The following is a 26,281-nucleotide window of genomic DNA, read 5'->3' as shown; positions in this document are numbered from 1 at the left end:
ACTGAGCTAAGCTGAGCTGAGCTGAACTGAACTGAGCTGAAATGAATATTTTATGAGAGAAGGAAATTTAGAGCTGAACTGAATTGAACTGAACTGAACTGATTGGAGCTGAACAGAACAGAAATGAAATTAAGCTGAAGTAAACAGACCCTAATTCTTACAATGAAAAAAAAATCACAATATTATTATACACTAAACCTAATAAGGAATGAATATTAGTGAAAGTAGCACAAAAGGCTTTCCACGGTAAAAATTGATGATAACTCAATGACAGGATAAACAAAGCAAGAGAATAACAAAGTTTTAGGAATTACTTGTATATATTTTTTTAACATTCGATTAATATTTAAATTATGTATACTCCCTCTGCATTTTATTTGTTTTTCCTATTTGCATAAAGGTGTTTAGTACAGATTCAATCTTAACTCAAACTTAAATCGACGTGATCCAAACCTGACTAGTGACTTGAATAGACACCTATCCAAGACGTGAATGGACCAAGACAAGATATTTATTTTGGGATTCCCTACGTACACACGCAAGTAAAATGAATCCCCGAGGAAAGAACATTGGTCCATTTAACCCCTCTAGTCATCCTATGCATGATTTCAAATATGTATGTGTCACATATAATTCTTCTACATTCATCATACGTAACCCCATATATATTTAAGTACAGCACACATTAATTATTCCATGGAATATATGCCTTTCATTATCAACTTTTTATATTTTATTTAAATATTATTTTACTCCTATGTAAGGCCTAGGGTTCCAGTTGCCATTTTGTTTTGTACATAACAAACAGTTAAAACTTTAAATTCCATTTATATTATCTCTTGCCAAGTTGGGGCCATAGAATTTTCAGTGAATTCTTATATTATATGATCAACAAACATTTTTGTCTCCTAAATAAATATTTTTCTTAATAATTTTATTGTCTTGGAGTTGATAAAAAAAAAAAATGGGGAAAGAACTGATCAAAGAGGTCGTCTCTTAGCTACTAGTCATCAATCACACTTTCTTATTCTTATTATTCTTTTCTCTACTAATTAATATAATTTCATCCTTACATATATTTTCTTTTTAGTCCAACAAAAATAATGTTCTCATTCACCTAACTTATTAGAATTATAGTCTTGGAAGCAAAAAACTAGGAGATCAAGAAATTAAAACAAAATAATAATGCAAGAAAGGAATGATGATCAAAGCGAGTGCTCCAAAACGAATCGTTGTGATCAAGAAGGTGAGGAGGAACAAGACGATGAAGAAGAGAGCGACGAAAATGATGATGAAGGAACATTTAACATTAGCAAAAATAATGGAGGGTGTTCAAGCAATAGCACGGTTGAAGAAACAAGTGATGAGTTAAAGAAATCGAGTTCATCTACCGTTAGGCCTTATGTTCGATCTAAAACGCCTAGGCTTCGATGGACACCCGATCTCCACCTTCGATTCATCCACGCCGTTGAAAGGCTTGGTGGACAAGATAGTGAGTTGTTCATTTATGAAATGATTTTTAGTTAGTTCATAGGGTTTTATAATTTCTTACTTGAAATCACTAGTGAAAGTTTTGTAGTTTTATATTCGATTATTTTCGAGTGCAGAAGCAACACCTAAGTTAGTTCTTCAGCTTATGAACATCAAAGGACTAAGTATAGCTCATGTCAAGAGTCATCTACAGGTAATTAATATAGTGATAACATTTATGTTAATCTTATATATGCATATTGAATAGTGATAATATATGATTAGTACTAGTATTATTGTTGTAAACCAACCATTTTGTTTATTTTTGTGATATGAAATTTTAATTTTGTTTTGACTTGTGGATATTTTGTATGATTAGATGTATAGGAGCAAAAAGGTTGAGGATGAAAGTCAAGGTATATACAGTTTACCTTACAGTACAGATAGGCCCCCTTAATTTATAAAATTATTTTTATTCACTTAAAATAAATATTTTCAATTAATTCATGTAATTTAGGGTTTTGTGGGTGATTAAACTAAAGTATGGTTTTTTTATGCAGCAGGATCATGTGACCAAAGACATCTTTTTGAAGTTGGAGATTGCAACATCTTCAATCTTAGCCAGATTCCTCTGCTTCAAGGCTATTGCCAAGCTTCAAGTTCCAGTTTCAGGTAAAAATATATACGAGTAATTGAAAATTTGAATCGAATTACTTCTGAATCTCATAAGAAATAGAAAGAAATAACTTCTAAAAGTTATGGGATTATTTCATTTTGCTAGTCTATCATGTTGAGTGATAATGATTTTTCCAAGACAATATTCAGTGACGCCATTTAAGAGAGGTTGACAGCACGATTTTAGTTGAGACAATATTTTTCAACCAATTTTGTCTTAGTGGAGGTGACTAGAAATGCCTTGGAAAAATTATTGCCCTATACATATTCAATGTGTTCATTTTATCCCCACTAACATGTATAATCAATCAATTCAATTTTGAAGAAACGTAGACCCTACAAAGACTACACATCAAAATTGGATGCATGATTTGTATACAATAGACATGGATTCGAGGGTGAATAACAATGTACGGGCAAGATTTGGAAATGAGCCATATCCTCGGCAAATCATTGAGCAAGCTCATCAAGAGACAAGGCCAATGCATTACCGCGATCAAACAAGGCAAAACCCGAGCACACGGCCAATAACAAGGGATATAAGTCCAAGGGTGCTACACCCTCTACACCAAGAGATACTAGAGGAGAAGTTCATTATTAGTAGTAGTAAAGATAGTCTTCAAAATCGAATGTCGCTTAAGAGGAAAAGAGTAGATTGGGATGGTAATATTGACTTGGATTTGTCACTAAAACCACCAAGAAGAGAAAGTGAAGCAATTAATCTTGATGATGAGGAAGTTGATAAAAGTATTAGCTTATCTTTGTTGCTCCATCACACGTCTTCATCGTCCTCATCGAAGCTCGATAGCAAGGTTACGGAAGGAGGTGATAGTAATAATAAGGAGGAATGTTGTGCAAGAGGGACAAGTACCCTAGATCTGACTTTGTGAATGAGACATTTTTATTCTAAGTGAGATCTTGATAAGGTACTTGTTCTAGAGTTATGCATCAATTTTCCTTCACTCAAATGTCATTGTTAGTAGTAACTATCTTCAAAAAGGTAATAACGACTTATCACTTTTTGGGTGTGTGTTACTACTTCTTCAATCCTATCCATTTGCACCATTTTTCTCCTTAATTCGAGAATTTTTGACTTTTTAATTTAATTTGTATAAAGTCTAAAAAATATTAATTAGCTCTAATGTGTGTGATTTAACGTGTATTAAATGTCCCAAATATTGAAAAACATTTGTTAATTATACAACATTATTATTATTGTTACTTGCTTCATGATTAGGCTATATAATTCGTACACCATATGTAATTACTTGCCTAAACCTAATAATGTAATGCAAATGGATTACGAGATAAAACATCACTTTAATCCCTAATCCCTATAACTAGAGACCTATACTAACAATAAGATATCTCAGAATTTATGCTTTTTTTTATTTATTTAATGTTTAGATATTAACGAGGAAGCCCCAGTTAATCTCTGGGATAAACAAAATTTGTTTATCACATGACATTTTGGTAAATAAATCAACAACTTTATCCAGTCATCATCACTGTAGGACCCACTTTTATGGAAAAAGTTGTTGATTTATTTACAAAATTGCCATGTGATAAACAAATTTTGTGAATATCAGAGATTAACTTGTATTTACCCGATATTAATTGCATGTTATCAGTTTTAGTATGAAGTAATCATTCCTTTAATTTATACTCCGTATTTTATTTTCACAATAATAATTTTTTTTTTTCACGTTTTTCTCTATACCTTGATAGTTAGACATTTGGCAACGTAAATTGGTATATATAGTATAATTTTTTAAGTGTTGGTGATGTGTATATCGGTTCTAATATTTATGACATACTATTATGTTGTATGGAAGGATGGAAATGACCATAGATGTATGGTAAAACTTATACTACTATGTATTTACAAAATTAAAACTATGTACTGTATTCAAAGTATATACTTCGTATTTCGTATATTGGATATCCTCATAATTAACTTGTCAAACATATAAGCTAGCAAACCAAAGTGTTTATATTATGACACTAATAATAACCTACTAATTAATTGAGTTTTTGATTATTAGCTTACTTGAATTTATGTTTAAAGATAAACTGTGTCTCGATTACTTTTAGTTAAATCCGTATAAAGATCAGACCATATGTTTCTATCTTATACAATTTGTTGGCATAAAAGATAGTTTTGCAGGGACTTATTTCGTTTGATGAATGGTTTGATTAAATAAAAATGTGACTGCTTATAAATTTTGGTTGTAAATTATAATTTATAATAATTTGTGTATGGTATAAGTTAATCACTAATTAATTCACTATATAGATCCATTTGATAGCATATTTGTTACATGACTTACATCACGATATTATAGGTTGAGCATCAGTTTCTGCTTCCACTTTAATAGGTTGGTGTGATTAATTAATTAACAATATGACAATATGATATAGATTGGTAAGTCATATTTTTTTCTTTCAATGGAAAGTCCTGGGTTCAAATATATACAAACACCTACCTTTTATACTTCTTACAAAGTATAACGTATTGTAGAGATTCTTATTGAACATTTGAATGATGTTACGATGTCAAGGATGTGGTGCTATATCATCTTTGAAGAGGTCAGGGGGTGCAGTGAGCAGTGACATATGTCGTGATATAAAATGTATTATTTGGATTTTGAAAATAATTTGACAGATTTTAGGAGTACGTACTTTTTAAAAGTAATTATTAATAGTGACAGGATTTATCAAAGATGTACTTTCTATAGTTCTCAAATAGGAAGATAAGTGTATGAGAAAGAGAACAAGAGAAGTGTATAGGCTTATTGGTGAAGTGGACCTCTCTAGATCAAAAAAGAGTGTATGTTAGAATGTTTAAGAAATGAAGAGAAGAAAACTTCTTTTAATGTTCTTCAATTCAGAAAGTGATATTGAATTGGAATATGCAATATGAACAAAATAAGAAGGAAATCGGACAAATTATGTCAATCCAAAAGAGTTGAGCCCCGCTAAATAACATGGAAGACTTTTACCATGGAAAACTTCGGTAAAAAATTAAAAGGCCTTCCTTTGTTTTCTTGCATTTGTCAAATTGTCAGTTTAATTTTATGATACTTAATTCATTAGTTAGTGTAGTCTTTATATTTTTATTTACTCCCTTAGAAAGCAACAAAATTACATAAAAATGTGGGGTTATATGGATATATTATGTATGTATGAATTTGGAGCCACTTTGTTGTCTTTTCCTCTGTGGCTCTGTCCATTTAATCCCACTATATATACTAAGGGTATGTTCCGATTGATTGAACTGAACTGAGCTGAACTGAACTGAACTTATTAACTAGTGATTTTTAACTACGGATTAATGATCTTTGATTATTTATTGATTATTTATTACTATACATATGTGTATATACAAATGTACATATTATTATTATTATTATTAATTATTGATGATGATTATTATTATTATTATTATTTATTGATTATTATTATTAGTAGTATTATTATTATTATTGTTATTATTATTATTAGTTATTGATGATTATTATTATTATTGTTATTATTATTATTGTTATTATTATTATTATTTATTGATTATTATTATTATTATTATTTTTATTATTTATTACTTATTGATTATTATTATTATTATTGTTAATATTATTATTATTATTATTGTTGTTGTTGTTGTTGTTGTTGTTGTTGTTGTTGTTGTTGTCGTCGTCGTCGTTGTAATAAGAGCTTAAAATAATGAAATTTGGCTTTATATCATTAGCAATATCATTAGACGTAAATTAAGAGCTGAACTGAACTGAATTGAGCTGAACTGAACTGAGCTGAGCTGAACTGAACTGAACTGAATTTCAACGGAAGAGAACAGGCCCTAAGTTGTTTCTCATACCTTGTGGAGTATTAAAAGTATTTTTCTTTAGTAAACTAATTAATTCAATAATATTTTGGAAGATTCATATTATTAATTTTATTTATTCCTTTTGCTATAATCTACACATTATAATACATGTAACTTTGGAAACGAATGCTAATTCAATGATCGAAAACAATCTATTGATATATAGTTAATATAATTTAATTTTTTTTTAGAACAAGTTCACACAACTTAATTCAAATAATAAATATTCAAGCAAAATAAGTAACAAATAAAAAAATAATCTTAATGTACCATATACTATATTTTTCCTTAACAAAAAAAAAAAAAAAATCAAAATATATGTACTTATTAACAACGTTCATTGTGAATAATTTACATATATAATCCCTAAATATAGGCACGTACTAAGTGAAGATATTTACACATTTTACATTAGTTCCTTTTAGGTTTGGAGTTTCATATAGTCTCCAAGTAGTAACTCCGATTTCAGTGAATGTTTGGAGTTCAAATTTAGTTTCATAGACATTGTCCAATCATACTTTCATAACAATATAGTACTATAGGCGTCGTTTGAAACGCGCTTACGTTAAACATGTTGTGAATATGTTTGGCACTCATAGGAAGTGGGAATTGACATATACGATTAGGAACAACAATTAGGGACCAGGAAAGTAGGGAGCCGCTAACAAGTTTTTAAGAAACTTGTAAACCGTTCACGAATCATTTATGGCAACCACGATTAAGGGACAACGAAAGGTAACAACGATTAATCAGTGAAGGTTACACCCCATTCATAATCCATGAGATCTCCATACTGTTCGGAACCACGAAAGGAGGATCAGGGATCGATGATGTGGTACGAAGTGAGTCATGGAGTCACATGCGCCCGTATTGGCCTCTACTCGACTCTTATAGCAAAAAGTGATTCCTACGATCTTAAAGGCATGCAAACAAAGATACAATTTTCTCCAAACTATAATTAGGCTAAATTGGTTAAATATTTATGCAACATATAATTCTAAAATATTTGCGATCACTTTAATTAAACAACAAGATTAAAAAGAAACCTAAACCGGTTGTCCAAATTATCTTATAAGGCGTAATATTCAATTACATATTCCTTTTAAAACATGAAATATAGTGATCAACAATAAACAATAGAATCTTGTTGAAAACATATTTTATTTTGTTAATTGAAGTGGCTAGCTTACGTTGCGCATATACATTGGATGATGACATGGAATTGTGACATAGGCACACGTACTTTGAAGAGTGCCACGTGGCACCGTACCTTTAAAAGGAACGCCTTTTAATAGATAGTATAGATAGATATGAGGGGTGAAGCACGGAACCCTAAAGTTAAAGGTGTCGCAAAGAAAAGCCCAGAAATCACCGTGTAACGGCATGTGCGCCGCGACATGCAAAAAAGGCCGTATCACGGTGTTTCTACCGGGGCACGCTATTTTTCTGTTTTCACTCGTTTTAAAAACTATTTTTCTGAAAAAATAAATAAATAAAGAGTTAAAGATACTTAAAGGAACTCTAACTCAAAACATTACAAACTAAAGTAAAAAGACTCCTATATAAACTACACATACATGACATAGAATCGAAAGTCCTAGAAAAACTATAGTAAAAAGACTCCTATATAAACTACTTAACTACACATACATACATGACACATGTTTGCAAAGAATACTTACCTTATGAGGTTAAGTTATGCAAACGCTTTGTTGTCTTTTCATTCCTCTCTGTCCATCTGATCCCACTATAATACTAAGTTGTTTCTCATACCTTGTATTAAAAGTATTTCCTTTTAGTAAACTAATTAATTCAATAAAATATTTGAAGCTTCATATTATTTTATTTATTCCTTTTGGTTCGTAAAATTTAGAAATTATAATACTTGCAACTTTAGAAACCGATGGTATTACTATTGCACACATGTCAATGCACTAGTTTGATTTTTTTTGGCAAGTAGTTTGATTTTATTTATACATAATTAAATCTAATAAAGATTATTTTAATACTATATTATAAAACTTTATATAAAAATCTATTTAACAACATATTTTATGATATAATATGTTTTTTATTATGTTAATAAAAAATTATGGCCAAAACTAATACTACATCCGGTCCAAATTACTCGTAACTTTGGGGTATTACTTGTGAGATATAAAATATTCCAAAGTTGCGAGTAATTTGGACCAGAGGTAGTACATAAAATCCCTACTTCCCTACCTTTATAAGAGTATAAGTAAACTCTTATGAATAGTGTTGAGACTATTATACCCTTAAAAATGTTTATTTACATATTAACCTATTTTAAGAGAATGACCACACTTTATGAATAATGTTGAGACTATTATATCCCTAAAATGTTTATTGACAGATTTTCCCTCATTAACTAATGTTAATTGTTTTTCTTTTTTGAACTCTTAAAAATGGTGTGTGGACATATACTCTTAAAGATATTTATTTACATATTTTTTTTCTAATTAATGCTACTAACAATGCCACACAGAAAAAACTTAATAACTTTCAGACATGGCTAGCTATGACGCTTGCATCGTGCGCATTAGCCGTCCTAATAGTGAAAGAATTAAAGTCCAACGTCTCATGTATTTTGAGACGGAGGGAGTATTCAATACTTAATTCTCTTCGAAGAATTAAATCCTCAATAGAAGCTAAGTATTAAACACTTCTAAACTAATCAGGAATAACGGTAGATGTATGTCTTTGCATCTTCTTTATTTATTTACTAGGTTAACCCCGTGCGATGCACAGTTTTATAATAAGAATTGAATTATACACTTTTAACACATATTGAAAGAAAATAACTATTTCCTCCGTGTTCTTAATTAATTTTTAATTAAATATGAATGCACAATTCCCAAAAGTGCATAATTTTCATATTTAATTAGGAAATTTCAATTAAATTATAATATTAACTATTGTTAACAACTCATAAATAAAAATAGCATAATATGTGTAGAAAACCCAAAATTTAAAAATTCAAATGGAATTTAATTTTCAAAGCAATGTTAAATAGGGTAACTTAAAAAGGAAAAAAAATATGACATCATTTTTGCATTTGGAGGGAAAAAATTAAATAAAAAGTGACATGTAAGCAATGATGACGACAACGGTTGTTATTTTAGTATATATACTAGAATAGTCTCGTGCGATGCACGATTGAAACAAATAAATTTTTAAAAAATTTGTTTATTTTTTCATACTAAAATTAAAAGCAAAAAAAATAAAAAAAATATAAAACTCCCGAAATAAATAATGCATCAAATATTAAAATTAAAAATAAAATTTAGAGTTCATATAAAAATTGAAAAATAAAAGGGCTACATGAGGAAGAAAAATTAAATTATTATTATTATTAGATGGATAGACTATTTTTGAAAATTGATACTAATAATAAAATAGTGAGTTGATCAGAATTTTAATTAAATCAAATAAAAAATCATGATGACATCATTTATAGTTTTGGAGGGAAATTTTTTAATAACAATCTGACACGTGTCTAGTTTTAGGAAAGTATGATGTATGCGGTTGCTACTTTAGTATTAGTTATAGATAGATATATTTTTTTTTTTTATAGAGATATCCATTTATATATATAATCGCAAAAGTGATAATAAATCTTTGACTGCATAGATATATATCACCCTAAGAGAGAATGGTTTGGAGGCTAGGGCTTATTTTTTTTCACAAAACCTTATCTAGAAACTTAAAGAGTAAAAAAAATTAAGACTTCATCAATAATAAAATAAGCCCAAAATTCTACCGTTTAAAATGGTAGAACTACCCATGCATGTCCATGCTAGCCCTACACATACAACAATACAAACATATATACATGCATGAATTTGTATAATACTTCGTAATAAATTTATGATTTAGCACTAGACATTACCATGTGAATGAGAATAGATTTGCAGAGATTTGAAATGATACGAAAAGAAATTCAATATCCTCAAAATATTGTCTATGCTCTTCAAATTGAGTCAATTATTCACATGTTTTTGCAGATATATACGAAGTATAGGATACATCATACATATAATAATAATAATTTAATTTAATTTAATTTAATTTAACTTAATACTATTATAATAAGATAAGTGCAAATTTTATTTAAGGCCATCGTTTGGCCCATCCTTATTGCTAGTTGGGCCAATTGGGCGCCTTGTATATAATCTTCAAATACAACATGCTTTTTTCTACCTTCAAGTTATGAAGATCAGCTTAATCAAGAAAATTAATCAATTAACTCTCTAAGGGAAAAGAAATCAGTCCAAACAAGCCAAAAAAAAAAAACCCTTATTTTTTTTTACTACTTCCTTCGTTTTTAAATATTTGTTTCACTTTTCACTTGCGAAGTTGATAGGATTTTTTTTAAAATTTTTTTTTTATTGATTTGCGCATTAAAAAATGTTCTATTTAAGGTTTTGGGGGGATATTTTAGTCTTTTAATGGTCCAAATCGAGTTCAAATTTGGAAAAAAAAAAAACCTAAATGTCTCGTTTTGCTTATAAAGCAAGGTCTCGATTTACGTGTTTACATTTTAATACGCAAAACGAGGTATTTACGTTTTTGTGAAATCTGAGTTTAATTTGGTCCCTTAAGAACCAAAATGGCCCCCAAAAACTTTAACGGAACATTTTGCAACGCACAAATCGATAAAAAAATTATTAATAAATTGAGTGTGGGCCACACTAACGGAATTTTTAACGGCGGGATAATGACAGAGTTGCCGTATGGAAACAAAATGTATCTTAGAGTTACACTGTAGAAAGTGATATATGTTGGGGCACAACGTAGAAAAGTGAAATTAACAGGGTTATTATATACTAACTACGTTTCTTTTTAGTTGACACATATTCCTTTTTAGGATTTTTTTTTTAGTTGACACGTTTCCTTTTGGGGTAAATTTTTTACCTTGCATTTACAAGCTGCTCCACTTGTTTTATTATTCTCTCCCACTCTTTCTCCTCTCCTTAATATATGTGCCTAAATCAAACGCGTCAACTAAATAGAAACGGAGGAAGTAAAAACCTTTTTTTTTTTTTATGAAAGATTCTCTAAAAGATAACTGATAAGCTTGTATTTTCTCATTTTAAAAAAAGTCAATATTGGATATTTGGTTCACTTACGGTGTGTTTGGATTGAAGGAAATGGAGGAAAATGAAGGGAAGAGAAATTGAGAGATGAAGTATCTTTCATCCGGATAGCAAATGAGGAAGAAAGGGAATTGGAGGGGAGAGAAATGAAATGATTAAATTGTAGGAAATTGATCCCTCTAACATTTGAGAGATTTGGAAGGAAAACTCACCATTCTCCCCCTCCCTTTCCCTCCCCTCCTCTTCTCTTCCCTCCCCTTCTTTTCCTTCCCCTTTCTTTATCCAAACAAACTGTTAATTAAGGTATAAGGTATGGGTTTAAACCCATACCTTACGTTTGTCAAACTCATATCTCAAACTCTCATGGTACGGGGTTTAGAAATCTAGGGGGGGGGGTGGGTTTGCCTCATTCTCATACTTTAAGGTATCAACTGAAAGAAAAAAAATTACATTCCATAATCATACCAAACATATGGTATTAAGAATCAAGTTTCCAAACTCATACCTCTATGGTTTCATTCCTGATTTCAACCCATACCAGTTTGCGAACCGAACTCCCCCTTAATTATTAATTATTTAATAGGACTTGATTCTTATATAAGGATTTTTGAAGCTTAAAGGTTTTGATGATGATGAACTTAAACTAAAGCAAACTCATCTAATAAAGGTTTTCAAGTGTTTGATTAGTTTAGGTGAAGTTGATCGTGGTGATGGAAGAAGTAACTGGAACTAAGAAGACATGAAGAGATATTTATACAAAAAGTTAAACAGAAAAGAAGAAGAGTTCTCTAACAAGAACTGAGTTCCTTAACAGGAACGTTCCCTAACAGGAACTTGAAGACAACAAGCTGAGGTGTCAGTTTGAGGACAGTAAGTTCCTAAAGGAACTTAGTCTGCATGAAGCCCAAGTAACTTACCTGTACAGAAGCGCGGCGCAACAATATAATTTAGTTAAGGTTTTTATCTTCTAGATTTATTGTTAATATGTTAAGTAGGTTAATGCATGAGATTTATTAGAAGCGTGGCAAGTTAGCTTGGTAAATAAATTAAAAGGGAAAAGATAAAAAATAGATTTTAGAAAAAGATTTTCTAAAAGGTTTTATTTCTTAAAATCAGTTTGTTAAAAAGATATTATTCTTTTTAACATAATCTTTCTATCGGAAAAGATTTTCTTCAAATAAGATTTACTTAAAACTGTGTTTTAAAGATAAGTTAAGTTAACTTATTTATGTTTTAGAAAACCTACTTGCTATACAAGTCATACTTGTATAAATAGTAGAGATCGAAAGGATTTAAGGTTTTTGTGAGTTTTATGTGTGAAGAAATCACAGAGCATTAATTGAGTAAGTTTACCAAGCTTTTAACCTTGTAATATTAGCTTCGGATTTCATGCATAGCTTGCCTATCATATACTAGGTGTCATACACATGTATTGGTTTGGGTTATTTGGGTGAGTTTGTTATTTTTACATCGCATACAGATTGTGTAAGCTTCTAGTGTGAAGCTGAGAGTTTTGTACTTTGGTAGTACGAGTGAATCTAAGTGTGGGACTTAGATTGGGTAGGATAGGGTCCTATTGAGTAGCAAGTTTTGTTTGGAACTTCTGAGTAAAGGTCTGTGTATAATAGGTTGTAACTTGGTGTTTGCCCTATTATAGTGAAGTGGTTTGTGTTTGAAATCCCTAAGGTAGGGTCGAGGTTTTACTTCCAGTTGGGCCCTGGAAGGTTTCCTCGTAAAATCTGTGTGTCTTTGCAAGTTCCTATATGCATGGTTTTATTATTCCGCAAAAGTAGTCAATAGGAACTCAATACAATTCACCCCCCTTTTGTATTAATCGTCTCAACTAACAAGGATCCCTACAAGTACTAAGTATGGGAGGAGTTTAATGTTTTAATGCTTAATCTCCTACTTGTAATTATAGTGTGAGACGTTGCACTACTGTTATGAGTGGAATTCCCAATGTTTTGGTTTAATGTGGGGGTGAAGTGCATGCATATAATTTACTTACGTGTTTAATTCATCCCATGATTCTCATGCATATAATTAGAGTTATGTCAAGTCAAGTTAAGTTATGTGTTTATTGTTTTTTTAAGATAAGGAAAAGGACCCTCACTGTTATTTAATTTAAACTGTTTAATTTAATAATGGGCCTTAAACGGTTCTAAGCTGTAAGGCTATTTAATTTTGTGTAAAAAAAAAAAAGGCTATTTAATTTTATCAATTTTCGAACTAAGTTATAAGTGCAAAGTTTTAATTAATTAAAGTCTTCCGCTATCATATGTTGATAAATGTCTTAATATTCGATCAATATAATTGGTTGGATATGGCGTTAATGCACTACTGGTTCTCAATTTTATGATGTCATGCAACAAACTAAGTATTTTATACCTTTTTTTTTTTTTTTTTTTTTTTTTTTTTTTTACCATATACTCCCGATCTAGTTTTTTTGTTTATTCATCATCTACCCCTTGACTTTTTGAAATACCCTATATACTCATGAGTTTTTACTATAATGTACTATATACCCTTAATAACAACAAGATAAGTGGAGTTTGTTAAACTTAAGAAATATTGGAGAAAACGGCTAGGCCTTTGTATTCTATTAATCACAAATATATACTCAATACAATAGAATACCTAACTTGCCTAAAACTCCTAAACAAGATAAACTTTCCAAATATACAATATTAACATAATAAACCCAACCAAACTCTAATACCCCCCCCTCAAGTTGAAGCATGTAAATCACGAATGCCCAACTTGCGTAAGAGAAAACCAAACTGTTGACGTCCAAGAGCCTTGGTAAGAATATCTGCCAACTGATGACCTGTCGGAACATATGAGGTAGAAATATTACCGTTTATCAACTCATCACGAACAAAATGACAGTCTACCTCAATATGCTTCGTACGTTCATGAAACACCGGATTCTTAGCTATATGCAAAGCCGACTGATTATCACAAAACAATTGAATAGGCTTTGAATGCTTAATACCAAGAACAAATAACAACATTTTCAACCATTTCAACTCACGAGAAGTGAATGACATAGACCTGTATTCGGCTTTAGATGAAGATGTGGCTACAGTAGGCTGTTTCTTAGTCTTCCAAGAAACAGGAGAACGACCTAAAAAAACAAAATAATCTGACAAGGAACGCCGACTCAACGGGCATGCCGCCCAATCACTATCACAAAACGCTGTCAAGCGTAAATCCGTCGTAGGTCACAACAAAATACCTTAGTCATCTTTGCAACTGGAGCGAACGTCTCATTATAATCAACACCTTTAACCCGACGGTTGCCACGAACAACCAAACGAGCCTTGAGACGTTCCACCTTTGACTTGTCTGTGTACTTGATTTTGTACACCCAACCACAACCAATAGCCCTGTTGCCTGGAGGAAGATCCACAATGGTCCATGTGCCATTGCGTTCTAAAGCATCAATCTCATCTTGCATAGCCTTACGCCAACCGACGTCTTTAACCGCCTCTTTGAATGAAGACGATTCCTTTCCCTTAGTGATCGTCGCCAAAAAACACCTGTGTCTGTTAGAAAAACGATTATATTCAACATGACAAGTTATAGGGAAAGGTTTACTTGAGGAATGTGATTGAGGAGGGTCGATAGTTGATGTAGAGGGGTTTATATTTTCAGTGATGATAGTATGAGTAACATAATTCCGATGCCACGAAGGTGGTTGCTTTTCACGATGACCACGACCCAAATTTTCCGACGAACTCCCCCTTAAATATTCCGGGTTAATGAAAATATCTTCATCAAAAATTTCTCGTTCAATAATATTTTGCGGTTGCTCTACACCACCGGCACCTCCAGCGCCACCCTCCGGCACCACCGGCTGTCCGGCGCCGGCGTTCTGCACTGTTTGGCCGGCGACAATGGGCTGCCTAGCCGTACCAGGTTGGGGTGGCGGCTGCCCAACACTGGCAGGCTGGGATGTGCTGCCTCGCTGCTGCCCGCAGCTGCTACTAGACCGCTGGGCAGTAGAGTCCGCAGCTAGGTTGCGGTTTGAGGCATTGTGCCGCGGCCTAGCTGCGGGACACTCTGCCTGGGACTGCTGCTGTTGTTGCGGGGCAGAGCAGTCCGTAGGTGGGCTGCGGCGTGGAGTGTCCTCCCGTGGCCGGGCTACGGTCCCCACTTCTTCAATAGTGACACCCCGATTTTGCACACCATTGCCCAAAAATTCGTCGTCCTCGTAATCCCACACGGGTGGGGTCGCAAAATATTTTTCCCACAACAAACGTCGGTCATCCGGAAGTGACTCTAAATAAGGGAATTTATCTTCGAAAAATTGGACATCCCGACTCACAAAAAATTCATTCGTCTCCATGTCAAAGAGACGCCAACCCTTTTTCCCGCGAGGATAACCGACAAAAATACACTTACGACTCCGAGAATCAAACTTATCTTTAACACGAGGACGATTTGCAGCATAAGCAAGACAACCAAAAACCCGCAAACTATCATATGAAGGTAACTGACCAAATAAGAGCTCATGAGGGGTTTTACCTTTCAAAATCGGAGTAGGAGTGCGATTAATGAGATGCACCGCAGTCATGACGCACTCACCCCAAAAATACTTTGGCAACTTTTCCTGAAACCGAAGAGCACGGGCCACATTTAAAATGTGACGATGTTTACGCTAAACTCTACCATTCTGTTGATCCGTGTCAACACACGATGTTTGATGCAGAATGTTCTTCTGAGCAAAGAATGACCCCAAACTAAAAAATTCTTGACCATTATCACTTCGAACCACCTTCACTTTCTTTCCAAACTAAGTCTTTTTTATAGCACAAAACTCACGAACCAACTGAGAAGCCTGATATTTACAAACCATCAAAAACACCCAAGTAGAACGAGAAAAATCATCAACAATGGTTAGGAAATAATGAGCATCACAACTAGAAACAATCTTATTCGGACCCCTAATATCACAATGAACTAAATCAAAAATTTCAGATGCTTTATTCATACTTAACGGAAAAGAGTTTCGGGGTTGCTTCCCCATAAAACAAATGTCACAATCAAAAGAAAAAATTGAGTTACTACTATGAGTACTATGACTACTAGAAACTCCCGGAAGAGAGCTCACAACTTGCATTGACGGATGCCCGAGACGCCTATGCCATAACAAACTTGCATCTAAAATAACCACTTTGTTCGGCTGCAGATTCCGAGCATGAACCAGATGAAAAATATAGACCCCATCACATTGGACCCCCGCTCCAATCAGGTTCCTCAAACTGCGGTCCTGAATAATGCATAGCTTGTCAGTGAACATAATAAAATAGCATTGTTTTTCTAACAATTGAGACACAGATAACAAGTTGCATTTAAGAGCAGGAACATATTAAACATTATCAAGAGTTAAATTATCAGACAAAATAACTCTTCCTTCCTTCGTTGCTGTCGTGCTCTTCGCATTGGGCAAACCAACAGGCGAAGAGATGTCATGTAAATCAGTGAAAAGATCAATATTACTAGACATATGATTTGAAGCTCTAGTGTCAATGAGCCAATCAATGGAATTATACGTACCAAGTTTGTTGCCATCTGACGCAGGACCAGACTTGGCACCCTTTACCGCAGACATGAGTTCCTTCCATTGAGCATAAGAAATAGTTGGAACACTCCTACGATCAGAATCAGAAACTGGCTCCTTGTTACCACAAGAATTTCCAGCAGCACCAGCAAACTCACCCTTGCCCTTACCAGACGACCGACCACCAGTACCTCCTCGTCCACCACGACCACCACGCCCTCCACGCCCCCCACCCGGGAAGCCATGAAGCTGATAACAGTGGTCCTTATCATGACCAGACCGCTTACAATAAGTACACTCAATCCGCTCAGAAGTACGACCGGAAGCTGTACCTGTTGCATTAAAACCAACAGTCGCAGAAGAAGAAGAGGTCTCATGTGCCTCAGACACAGATTGATTACGCTCATCAGCAATAACCTTAGCATAAGCAGCATTCATGCTGGGCAAAGGATCACTCATCAACAAAGTAGACACCACAGAACCAAACTTCTTAGGTTCCAAACCAAGACAAAATTGATGCAATAACTCATTCTCATGTAACTTAGCATATTCTTTCGCAGCGGAACAAGTACAAGCAGGAAATTTCACATAACTAGATAATAAATTTTGCAATTTATTTTATTCACCATAATAAACTGCAACAGAACGACCTCTTTGCTTACAATCAGCAATATCATGTTTCAATTCAAAAATACGAGGACCGTTACCAAGAGAATAACGATCACGCAAATCATCCCATAAAGTTTTAGCATCATCAGGAATAATAACAGTAGAAGAAATACTAACATCAAGAGTATTATAAATCCAAGCAACAACAGTAGAATTAATAATACCCCACTGACGATAATCTATCTGGATGCTTAGGATTGGGTTGAACTATAGAACCATCAACAAACCCGAGCTTGCTCTTAGATCGAAGGTTGTTGCGAATAGACCTCGACCACTCTTCATAGTTGTCGACAGTAAGCAACACCAGACAAATCACCAATTGAGAACCATCACTTGGATGAAGATAATAATCGGTGAAAGGCTCATACTTAGTAGGAGGAGGAGGAGATGTATTGTCATCGCCCGCCATTGCACCAAATTACGAGACAAAAACAAATAAAACACGCCACACATTGGCACACAACGCACAACAACAACACGCAACACAAACGCACCACACGGCTAGCGCACAGCACACACCACACCCTCCTTACGCACAACGCACTCGCACAGCACACAAGAACCAACGCACAACTCCACCACGCACTACTAGCGCGCAACAACACCACGCCAAAAGCAGCACTCAAGCACGAGCACCACCAAAACAAAGTACACAAGCAGTAACTTGCGCACCAAACCAGAAACACAGCAAACGAATTTAGGTTCTTGGAGCCTAAATTCGAAAACTAAACCAGAAAATTAGGGAAAACAAAAACCCTAATTCATCCAAAAGAAAATCGGTCCAAATAAAAAAAAAATAATTTTGTGGAATGTAAAAAAATTGAAGCCTAATCTCACAAACTAATCAATTTTCGGAATTTAAAAAAAAACAAACCAAGGATCTAAAAATCTCTAGAAATTAGAGAGGTTGTGATACCATGTTAAACTCAAGAAATATTGGAGAAAACAGCTTGGCCTTTGTATTATATTAATCACAAATATATACTCAATACAATAGAATACCTAACTTGCCTAAAACTCCTAAACAAGATAAACTTTTCAAATATACAATATTAACATAATAAACCCAACCAAACTCTAATAGAGTTTTATTAATTATGCCATAGGTAAGAGATTTTATAAATAAAGACACTATCTTCTTAGAAACAGTCTCTTCATTAATCATTATTGAGAACAATGGCAGATTTAAAATTTTCGATTAGGGTAACACCAATCATTAAGTAACAAAATATATAATAATAGACATAATAAAAATCTTTTTAACTTAATTAACCTATTTTTATTGAATTGAAATTATTTTTTTACAGATTTTACAATATTTTTAACAATTATTATTGCTCCCACTTAAAAGTTTTAGAATTGATGAAACCTTTTTCTCTCAACAGTTACAAACCTCTCTCGCTAAAAACAATGCCAATAAAGAAAATAGATTAAAATAGTATCAAGTTATGAATTTTTTGGCACAAAAATATTATCTTTTGAATAATAGCTGCAATAGTTGGTAAAAGTTCCAAGTCATAAACTAAAAATATATTGTTAATACAGTATATTGATAAAATAAGAAGCCTTATAATTAAGGGATTAGAAAACTATGTAAATTACTCGTCTTTTTCATTATATACTCTTGAGTTTTTTTTTCACCATCTAATCCCTAGAATACAAGCTTGCTTCACTCACCACTGCACTGTTTCATTTGGTATAGTGTAACTATACACAATCAATTGTCCCCCCCGCCCTCCCTTGCTGGCCTGGCTCCGCCGTGACAACAATCGTATATTAAAGTACAAGTATAATTATAATTTTCCAACAGGAATTTGTGTGAATATTATTCAAAATTTTGCAATTAAAAAAAAAGGAAAAAGGATGCATAGTATATAATTATTCTTTTTGGGCAACAATCGTGTATAGTAGAGGTTGCATTGGTGATGAAAGGATTAAAGTATTTTTGGCTAATAATCATTTATTCTATCAAGTAACAAAAATCATTAGTGAAATTTAAAATTTCATCGAACTAATTAGGGGGAGCTAGTAGAACCTAGTTCAAGTATAGCGGAAACAATCAAACAATAATTAAAGCGATAAGAACACTAAGATTTACCAAGGTTCTATTAACTCAGAGCTTATGTCATCCCCACCCTAATTACTCTTAGGGGGCGTTTGGTTTGTGTAGACACCCATTTGTGTTTCCCCAAAACCAAACCCAGTGATGAGTACCTTTCGCGTCGAATCATAATCGAATGAAGCGAAAGTGTGGAAAGTCTAGTGTTGCGGATAATTTTAATTTCTTTTCTCTTCTCTTTGTTTTTGAAAACTTATTTTAAGAAAACAGCCAATCCAGTTTGGTTGGTCCATGATATGGGTCCAATAATAGTGTAGTTGGATGGGGCTTGACAAAAGCTTTCCAACGATATATTATAAGCCCAATTCCGATAAATATTGAGGAAGTTATGGCCAATTTACTAAACTGGGCCCGGTTTGAGCCTTATGTACGACCCAATGATCTAGGGGAGGGCCTAATATGATTTGTCATTCCTAATGCAATTAGGAATGGTTTTAGTCTTCTAGATTATTCTAGAAGGTTATTTTCATTCCTAATTCAATTAGCATTGATAAATTGACTTTTGTTGACTTTTCAGAGTTTTAATTAAGATCAAAGAGCATTTTTGAGGAAAATATACGATTTTATCCTCCTGTACGGCAAAACTTATCTGATTTTCGAAAACGCGTCAAAAACAAGCCTGGCGCTTGACTCCAGGCATTGGCGCCTGGAGCTAGGCCTGACGCTAGTGTTGGCGCCTGACGCCAATTAGCTGGTGCTGGCGCCAGCTCTGTTTCAGTTGCGCCAGGACTCTGTTCTGTTAATTTATCTTTTTGGCTGATTTTCTCTATAAATAACGTATTAAAAACTCCGTTTTCATTCATCAACAATCAGTTTTAATTAATATTCACCTACAATATGTTTTCATTCGCTAATTCTCATCAAGATTTCCTTAATCAATTCATCCATCTTTCTCTCTTCTAAAAATTGCTTTTTTCATACAAAATTCCGCATTCACAAGATCTAGAAACACCTAGCCTTATTCGAAGTTGCCTTCGCCCTAGACGTGAAAGGTTTAATTTCTGAGGGTTTGGTCCCAAATCTCTATTTCAATTATTTGATTTAATTGTTTTGTTTATTATTTTCCTTGAAGTTACTAACGTGTGTATTTTGTTATTAGAAAGAGGTACGAGGCATCAAAGTAAGTGCTTTAATTGTTTTTATTGATATTATGATGTAGAAATCATGTTTAAATTGTTATTATGATATTCCTAGTATCATGTCTAGGGTAATTTTAATATTAAATATGATTGTTACGATGCTTCCTATGTTCTTCCTAATATTTATGATTGTTAGTATCATGTTAAGGCTAAAGATTTGATTTTTATTGCTTAGTGACATGCTAGGGTTTGTTATTAATCTTGTTAGTATCATGCCTAGGATCTTGCTATTTTTATTATGCTTTAACATGATTTATGATTATTTTTATAATTGTTTTGATTATGATTATAATTTTATAATTATTATTATTTTGATGATGATTATTATTATTGTTATGATTATTATTTATGATGATTATATTTTTATTGTCATGATATTTATTAATTAATTTATTATGTTGCTTGATATTTTATTGTCATTGCTTGATCACGCCTTTTATGCATGTTTAAAGGGAATTGGTACTTGTAATCACGCTTATATAAGATAATTAATAATCATGTTTAGGGTTAATGTGATTATAATTTCAAGTGATCGCCAATAATAGATTTGTTTGTGCATTAATATTCAACCAACATAGATAAACATGTTTAGGGTTAATCCTATTGATTGTATGTTAGTCAGAAAGCGCACATGAATACGATCTGAATAAAGTAGAGGCCTATTATTAGGGCAGGTTCAATCTCTTTTAGGTTGGATTTGTACCTTCATCCCCGAACCCTTATTTGGTTCTAGACCTTATGGAGTTGACGATCTCTTGGATCGTTAAGGGGTGTAACCTTCACCCTGTGAATGGTTTACAAGTTCCTAAAACTTGTTGGCGACTCTTTTACTCTATCTTCTTCCCTTTTGGACGCCACCGTACTTTAGTGTATGATCACAGTGGGGTTCAAGCTAAGGGTTAACGCTTGAAATTATTCCCTACAGTTTGCAAACTGGTATGGGGTTGGAATCAAGAATGAAACCATAGTGGTATGGGTTTGGAACTTGATTCTTAATACCATATGTTTGGTATGCTTATGGAATGCAAATTTTTTCTTTTATTAGATATCTAAAATTATGGGAATGAGCTAAACCCACCTCCCCCCAAGGTTTCTAAACTACCTTAGGGGTTTGAGGTATGGGTTTGAAACTCTTAAAGTCATAAAACAAACATAAGGTATGAGTTTAAACCATTCTAAACACATACCTTATACCTTAATTATGTGAACCAAACGCCCCCTTATTAATATCCTTTGAAAAATTAAAGGCAATTACAAGTGACTTTTTATCAACTCGAGTCAAACAATTCAATCCCTTACACCAAACTCTTGTACGTGCAATACGTACTTGACCTCTCAAGCAATCGCATTTGGCTTTAAAATATAACTCAATCACTAATCCTTAGTGGTTCAATTACCAACACACAAGCTCTCTCAACAATGCTTTCTCACAAAGCTAAGGTAAGAGACAATGAAAAACATAACAATGTGTACATTACAAGTTGATAAACTGGCGATCTGTTCCATGAGTATTTGAGGTTTCCAAATGATTCTCTCATACGTCTGAAAAGCTTAAGCTTAAATTGAAAATATAACGTGTATGTTAAATAGTCTTTAGGAGTTGAAACATTTTGTGACCTAAAAAGATCATATCGATCTTAGGCAAGATTTTATTCTTCACAATACATCACTCGTATAATGGAAAACATACTTCATATTATTTCTGTTTTCGTTAATATATAGCACCAGAATATATATGTGAAATAATACATCTCATTAAATCACAATTACGAATTTACAATATCTCTTAGTGTTGCCCTTGATGTTTTGATGATAACACAAGTCAAATAAATGGACTAATGCCTTGATGAGTTTTGTAGTTTATTTATTACAAGTTGCAGGGATAAATTGAGGCAAGGGAACTAGAGCTAAAAGAATAAAGAGATTAGCTGCAGTGTTCCTGTAAAGAAACCGAAGCTTCGGAGCTGAGGCTGAGGAAAGAAGACTCGGAGAAGAGACTTCTTAGAGAAAATAAAGTCTGGAATATTTTATATATTTTAGGTTTTATGTAAGTGAGTTTAATTAGGAAGTGATGCTTAGTGGAATGCGTTTTGAATTTGTCAAAAAAGATAGAATTTGCTAGACTGCTAGAAAATAGGGAAAACGGTTTTGGAAAATATCTTTTCTGTTTTATTCTTTAGATAATATATTTTGATTTCAGAAAAATATCTTTGAAAACTAACTCCCTAAACTTGCGCAACTAATTGTTGAATCCGTCTTCACCACTTGCGTACAAGCTACTTCTAAGAGGATCAACATGTCCTGGTTTTAAGGACATGATTGAAAAACTAGAAGTGGTGCAAAGTAGTGGCGTTGATATGCAGCTGTGGTGGCTAGTGGTAGGAGTGGTGGCGTTTTTTCCCAAGCAATATTTTCCTATAAATACTGAAGTTATTCTTGGGGTAACTTCACCTTGCTCAATGATATTTATATTTCTTTCTTGTTTTCAAAAGAGTCAAGTGTCGTATTCCACTTAAGTGTTTTTCTTAATTAATTTCACTAGAGTTTTATTTACTTGAGTTTTAATTTGGGAATTGGGAGTTTGAGTGAACTCTAAGAGAAATTAGTTGAGAAAGAGAGAGAAGAGAATAGAGAAGAGAAGAGTGGCAAGTAGAGGAACTTGTTGCTGGGAACTTCAAGTTCATAGAGGAACTTGAAGATTGATTCTTTAGTTTGTAATAGGTTGTTTGCCCTGTTATAGTGAAAAATCTTTCCTAAAATCCCAAGAGGTCGTGGTTTTTCCTCTTGTTAGGGCCAAGAGGTTTTCCACGTAAAATCTCTCTGTGTTAACTTAAAGTTCCTTTAGCTTTATTTTATCAATTTCGCAAAAAGGTAGCTAAATTCCTCCAAACTACAATTCACCCCCCTCTTGTAGTATTCTTATAAAGCAACAATTAGTATCAGATCCTAATCCACTCAAAATCAGGACATCCTGAAGAGGAGAATCTTGGCACAAAATAAATACTCACGAGAAGCTTGAAGAAGGGTACTGTAGGTGTCATTAGAAGTGCGCCTACGTTAAAAGCATGTGTGAATATGCTTGGCACTCATAGGAAGTGGGAATTGACATATATGATTAGGGACAAAGAAAAGTAAGGAGCCACCAACAAGTTTTTAAGGAACTTGTAAACCGTTCACGGATCATAAAAGGCAACCACGATAAAGGGACAACGATAGGCAACAACGATTGACCCGTGAAGGTTACACCCCATTCATAATCCATGAGATTACTAACTCCATATGGTTCGGAACCACGAAAGGAGGATCGGGGATGATGGTACGAAGTGAGTCATGGAGTCACATTCGCCCGTATTGGCCTCTACTCGATTCTTATAGTGAAAAGTGATTCCTGTGATCTCAAAGGCGTACAAACAAAATATTCAATTCGCTCCAAACTATTATTATGCTAAATTGGTTGAATATTAATGCAACACATAATTCTAAAATATCGTGATCACTTGAATTAATAACAAGATTAAAAAGGAACCTAAACCGGTCGTCCAAATTATCTTATTAGGCGTGATTTTCAATTACATATTCCCTTTAACATGCAATGTGGTGATCATAAATAATAATAGAATAAACATTAATATTGGAAGCAATTTAATAATAATAGTGTTAGTCAAATCAAAAATAAAATAACCTAATCATGATACTAGCAATATTAAAATAAAATAAGAGTAATTAAATTAATTAATTACTCACATTCCGCACGTTCCTTTAAATTGCTACATCATGAATAAACTGTTAGTAACTTCAATTAAAATATAAATCAAATGAAAATTAAATTAAATTAAAATTAGATTTGATTTGTTCCAAACCCTCAGTTAATTATACCTTTCACGCCTTGGTTAAAGTATATAACTTCAGGTATTGTATGGACTCCTTGGAGTGCTTAAAGGAAGGAATAGTAAAAGAATGGGGAGGCTAGTGTTTAGGCTAAAGAGGGAGAAGAGAATTATTTGATGATCAAAATTGTTGATGATTGAAAAAGGGGTGATATGACCTCTATTTATAGAGAAAAAAGAGGGGTCGAAAAACAAGATAAGATACGAATTAAATCGGAATAAAATTCGATAGATTGCAGTTTTTGCGGTTTTTGTTTTTATCATATCTTTTGATCCAGAAATTGGAATAAGATGAATAAGATATCGTAGGAAAGCTCTTGAAGTCTAAATTTTAACCCAATTAGAATCAAATTAAAATATTTTATAGAATAAAAGGTATGGCTGAAATAGTGAGTCGATGTCAGTTTTAGATATTCATATCTTTTTCGTTATAGCTCGGAATTGATATTATAATGTATCATTGGAAAGATAATTTCAAGGACTATCCAACCATATAAGATTTGGATAAAAACTATGAGGCACGAAAATAATATTTGATTATCTTTGAATGACTTTCAATTCGAATAAAATTAGGACTTTAAAAAAAAGGAGTTTTATTCAATTTCAAACTCTTTAATCTTATCTTTTCAAAAAGGATAATTAGGATCTTTTAGAAACTTATAGAAGTTTCTAATTAATCCTAATTGGTTTAGGAATTGGATTAAATCATTTGGACCCTCCACATGATCATTGGGTCGTAGGTAAGGTGGGCTTAGGTTCGGTTTGGGCTCAGTTTAATATTTTGGCCATAACTTATTCGTTATAACTCGGATTTGTGCTTATAATATATCGTTGGAAAGCTGTTTTAAATCCCCATCCAAATATTCAATCATTAGACCCATATTATGGACCAAAATAAACTGGAATAAACGTTTTTAAATAAAGGACACGAAATGAATGATTTTAAAGGATTCGAAATGAATTATTTTGGGTTTAAAGGCACGAAAAGAGGAAAATAAGTTATGGTTTGGGGAAATGGGCTAGGAATTGTATTGGTTTATGAAATGTATTGGGAATTAACATGGATTTAAGCACTCCAAAGATTACATACTCAACCCGACCAATAATGGCGGTGAAAGGTTGTTCATCATCGGGTTTGGTTTTGGGGAGACATTTTTAGGTGTCTACAGAAGCCCCCACTTTGACTGAGTTTTTAGAAACATTAGTTTCAAATACGATAGTCAAAGTAGTCGATAGGGACGAAGAATGATTTAAGACGTTCTGCGATTCTAAATCACTCTTTATACGCCGATACCTGCAAAAAATGTTAATTCCACAGATAAAAGAGGAAAGGGATAGAACGCTTATCTGACACCAGTGTATCGGTGAAAAATGAGTTTGGTATTTTCCTATGCTTGAAGAAATCCACCGGATGACGTTTGTTGAAATGCTTTCCATGCTTGAGGAAAGCCGATAGATGAGTTTGGTAGCTTTCTAAGACTGAAGAAACCTACCGTATGACACTTTCCATGCTTGAGGAAAGTCGACATATGATTTTGGCGTTTTTCTATGCTTGAAGAAATCCACCGATAATGCTTTCCATGCTTGAGGAAAGTCGACAGATGATGAGATTGCAAGTCTCTGTGTATCGAGAACCTTGCGTCGTGAAATGATGGTGGTTCGATTGTCCCCAAACGTGGGCTAAAGATGGTCCGCTTGTCCCCGGACGTGGGCTGTACTTGGTTCGCTTGTCCCCGAACGTGGGCTGTAAATGGTT

At 33.2% G+C, this 26,281-nt stretch overlaps 1 protein-coding gene across 2 annotated transcripts; it reads left to right on the top strand.

The window, feature by feature from the left end:
* Positions 1-937: 937 nt before the first annotated feature.
* Positions 938-3,786, top strand: LOC145583477 (uncharacterized). 2 transcript variants are annotated; one of them, XM_081640711.1, is made up of 5 exons: positions 938-1,492; positions 1,608-1,684; positions 1,850-1,886; positions 2,031-2,142; positions 2,471-3,786. In XM_081640711.1, the coding sequence occupies exons 1-5, from the start codon at positions 1,186-1,188 to the stop codon at positions 3,033-3,035; spliced, it is 1,098 nt and encodes a 365-aa protein (XP_081496837.1). In that variant the 5' UTR covers positions 938-1,185; the 3' UTR covers positions 3,036-3,786. The 2 variants fall into 2 exon arrangements, with proteins under 2 accessions (XP_081496837.1, XP_081496840.1); XM_081640714.1 differs by having other exon boundaries at positions 2,034-2,142; positions 2,471-3,785.
* Positions 3,787-26,281: the final 22,495 nt, after the last annotated feature.

The sequence above is a fragment of the Chenopodium album genome, chromosome 2 (genome assembly GCF_948465745.1).
Source record: "Chenopodium album chromosome 2, dcCheAlbu1.1, whole genome shotgun sequence".
Classification (NCBI taxonomy): domain Eukaryota; kingdom Viridiplantae; phylum Streptophyta; class Magnoliopsida; order Caryophyllales; family Amaranthaceae; genus Chenopodium; species Chenopodium album.
The sequence above is the reverse complement of the archived record's forward strand: the minus strand, read 5'-3'. Positions and strand labels throughout refer to the sequence as shown.

Excerpts from the sequence above, each read along its gene's own strand:
- LOC145583477 (XM_081640711.1), top strand. The coding sequence starts at position 1,186 with ATGCAAGAAAGGAATGATGATCAAAGCGAGTGCTCCAAAACGAATCGT. Across the intron at positions 1,685-1,849 it reads ATGTCAAGAGTCATCTACAG|ATGTATAGGAGCAAAAAGGT; the intron begins GTAATTAATATA and ends TTGTATGATTAG. Across the intron at positions 2,143-2,470 it reads GCTTCAAGTTCCAGTTTCAG|AAACGTAGACCCTACAAAGA; the intron begins GTAAAAATATAT and ends TCAATTTTGAAG.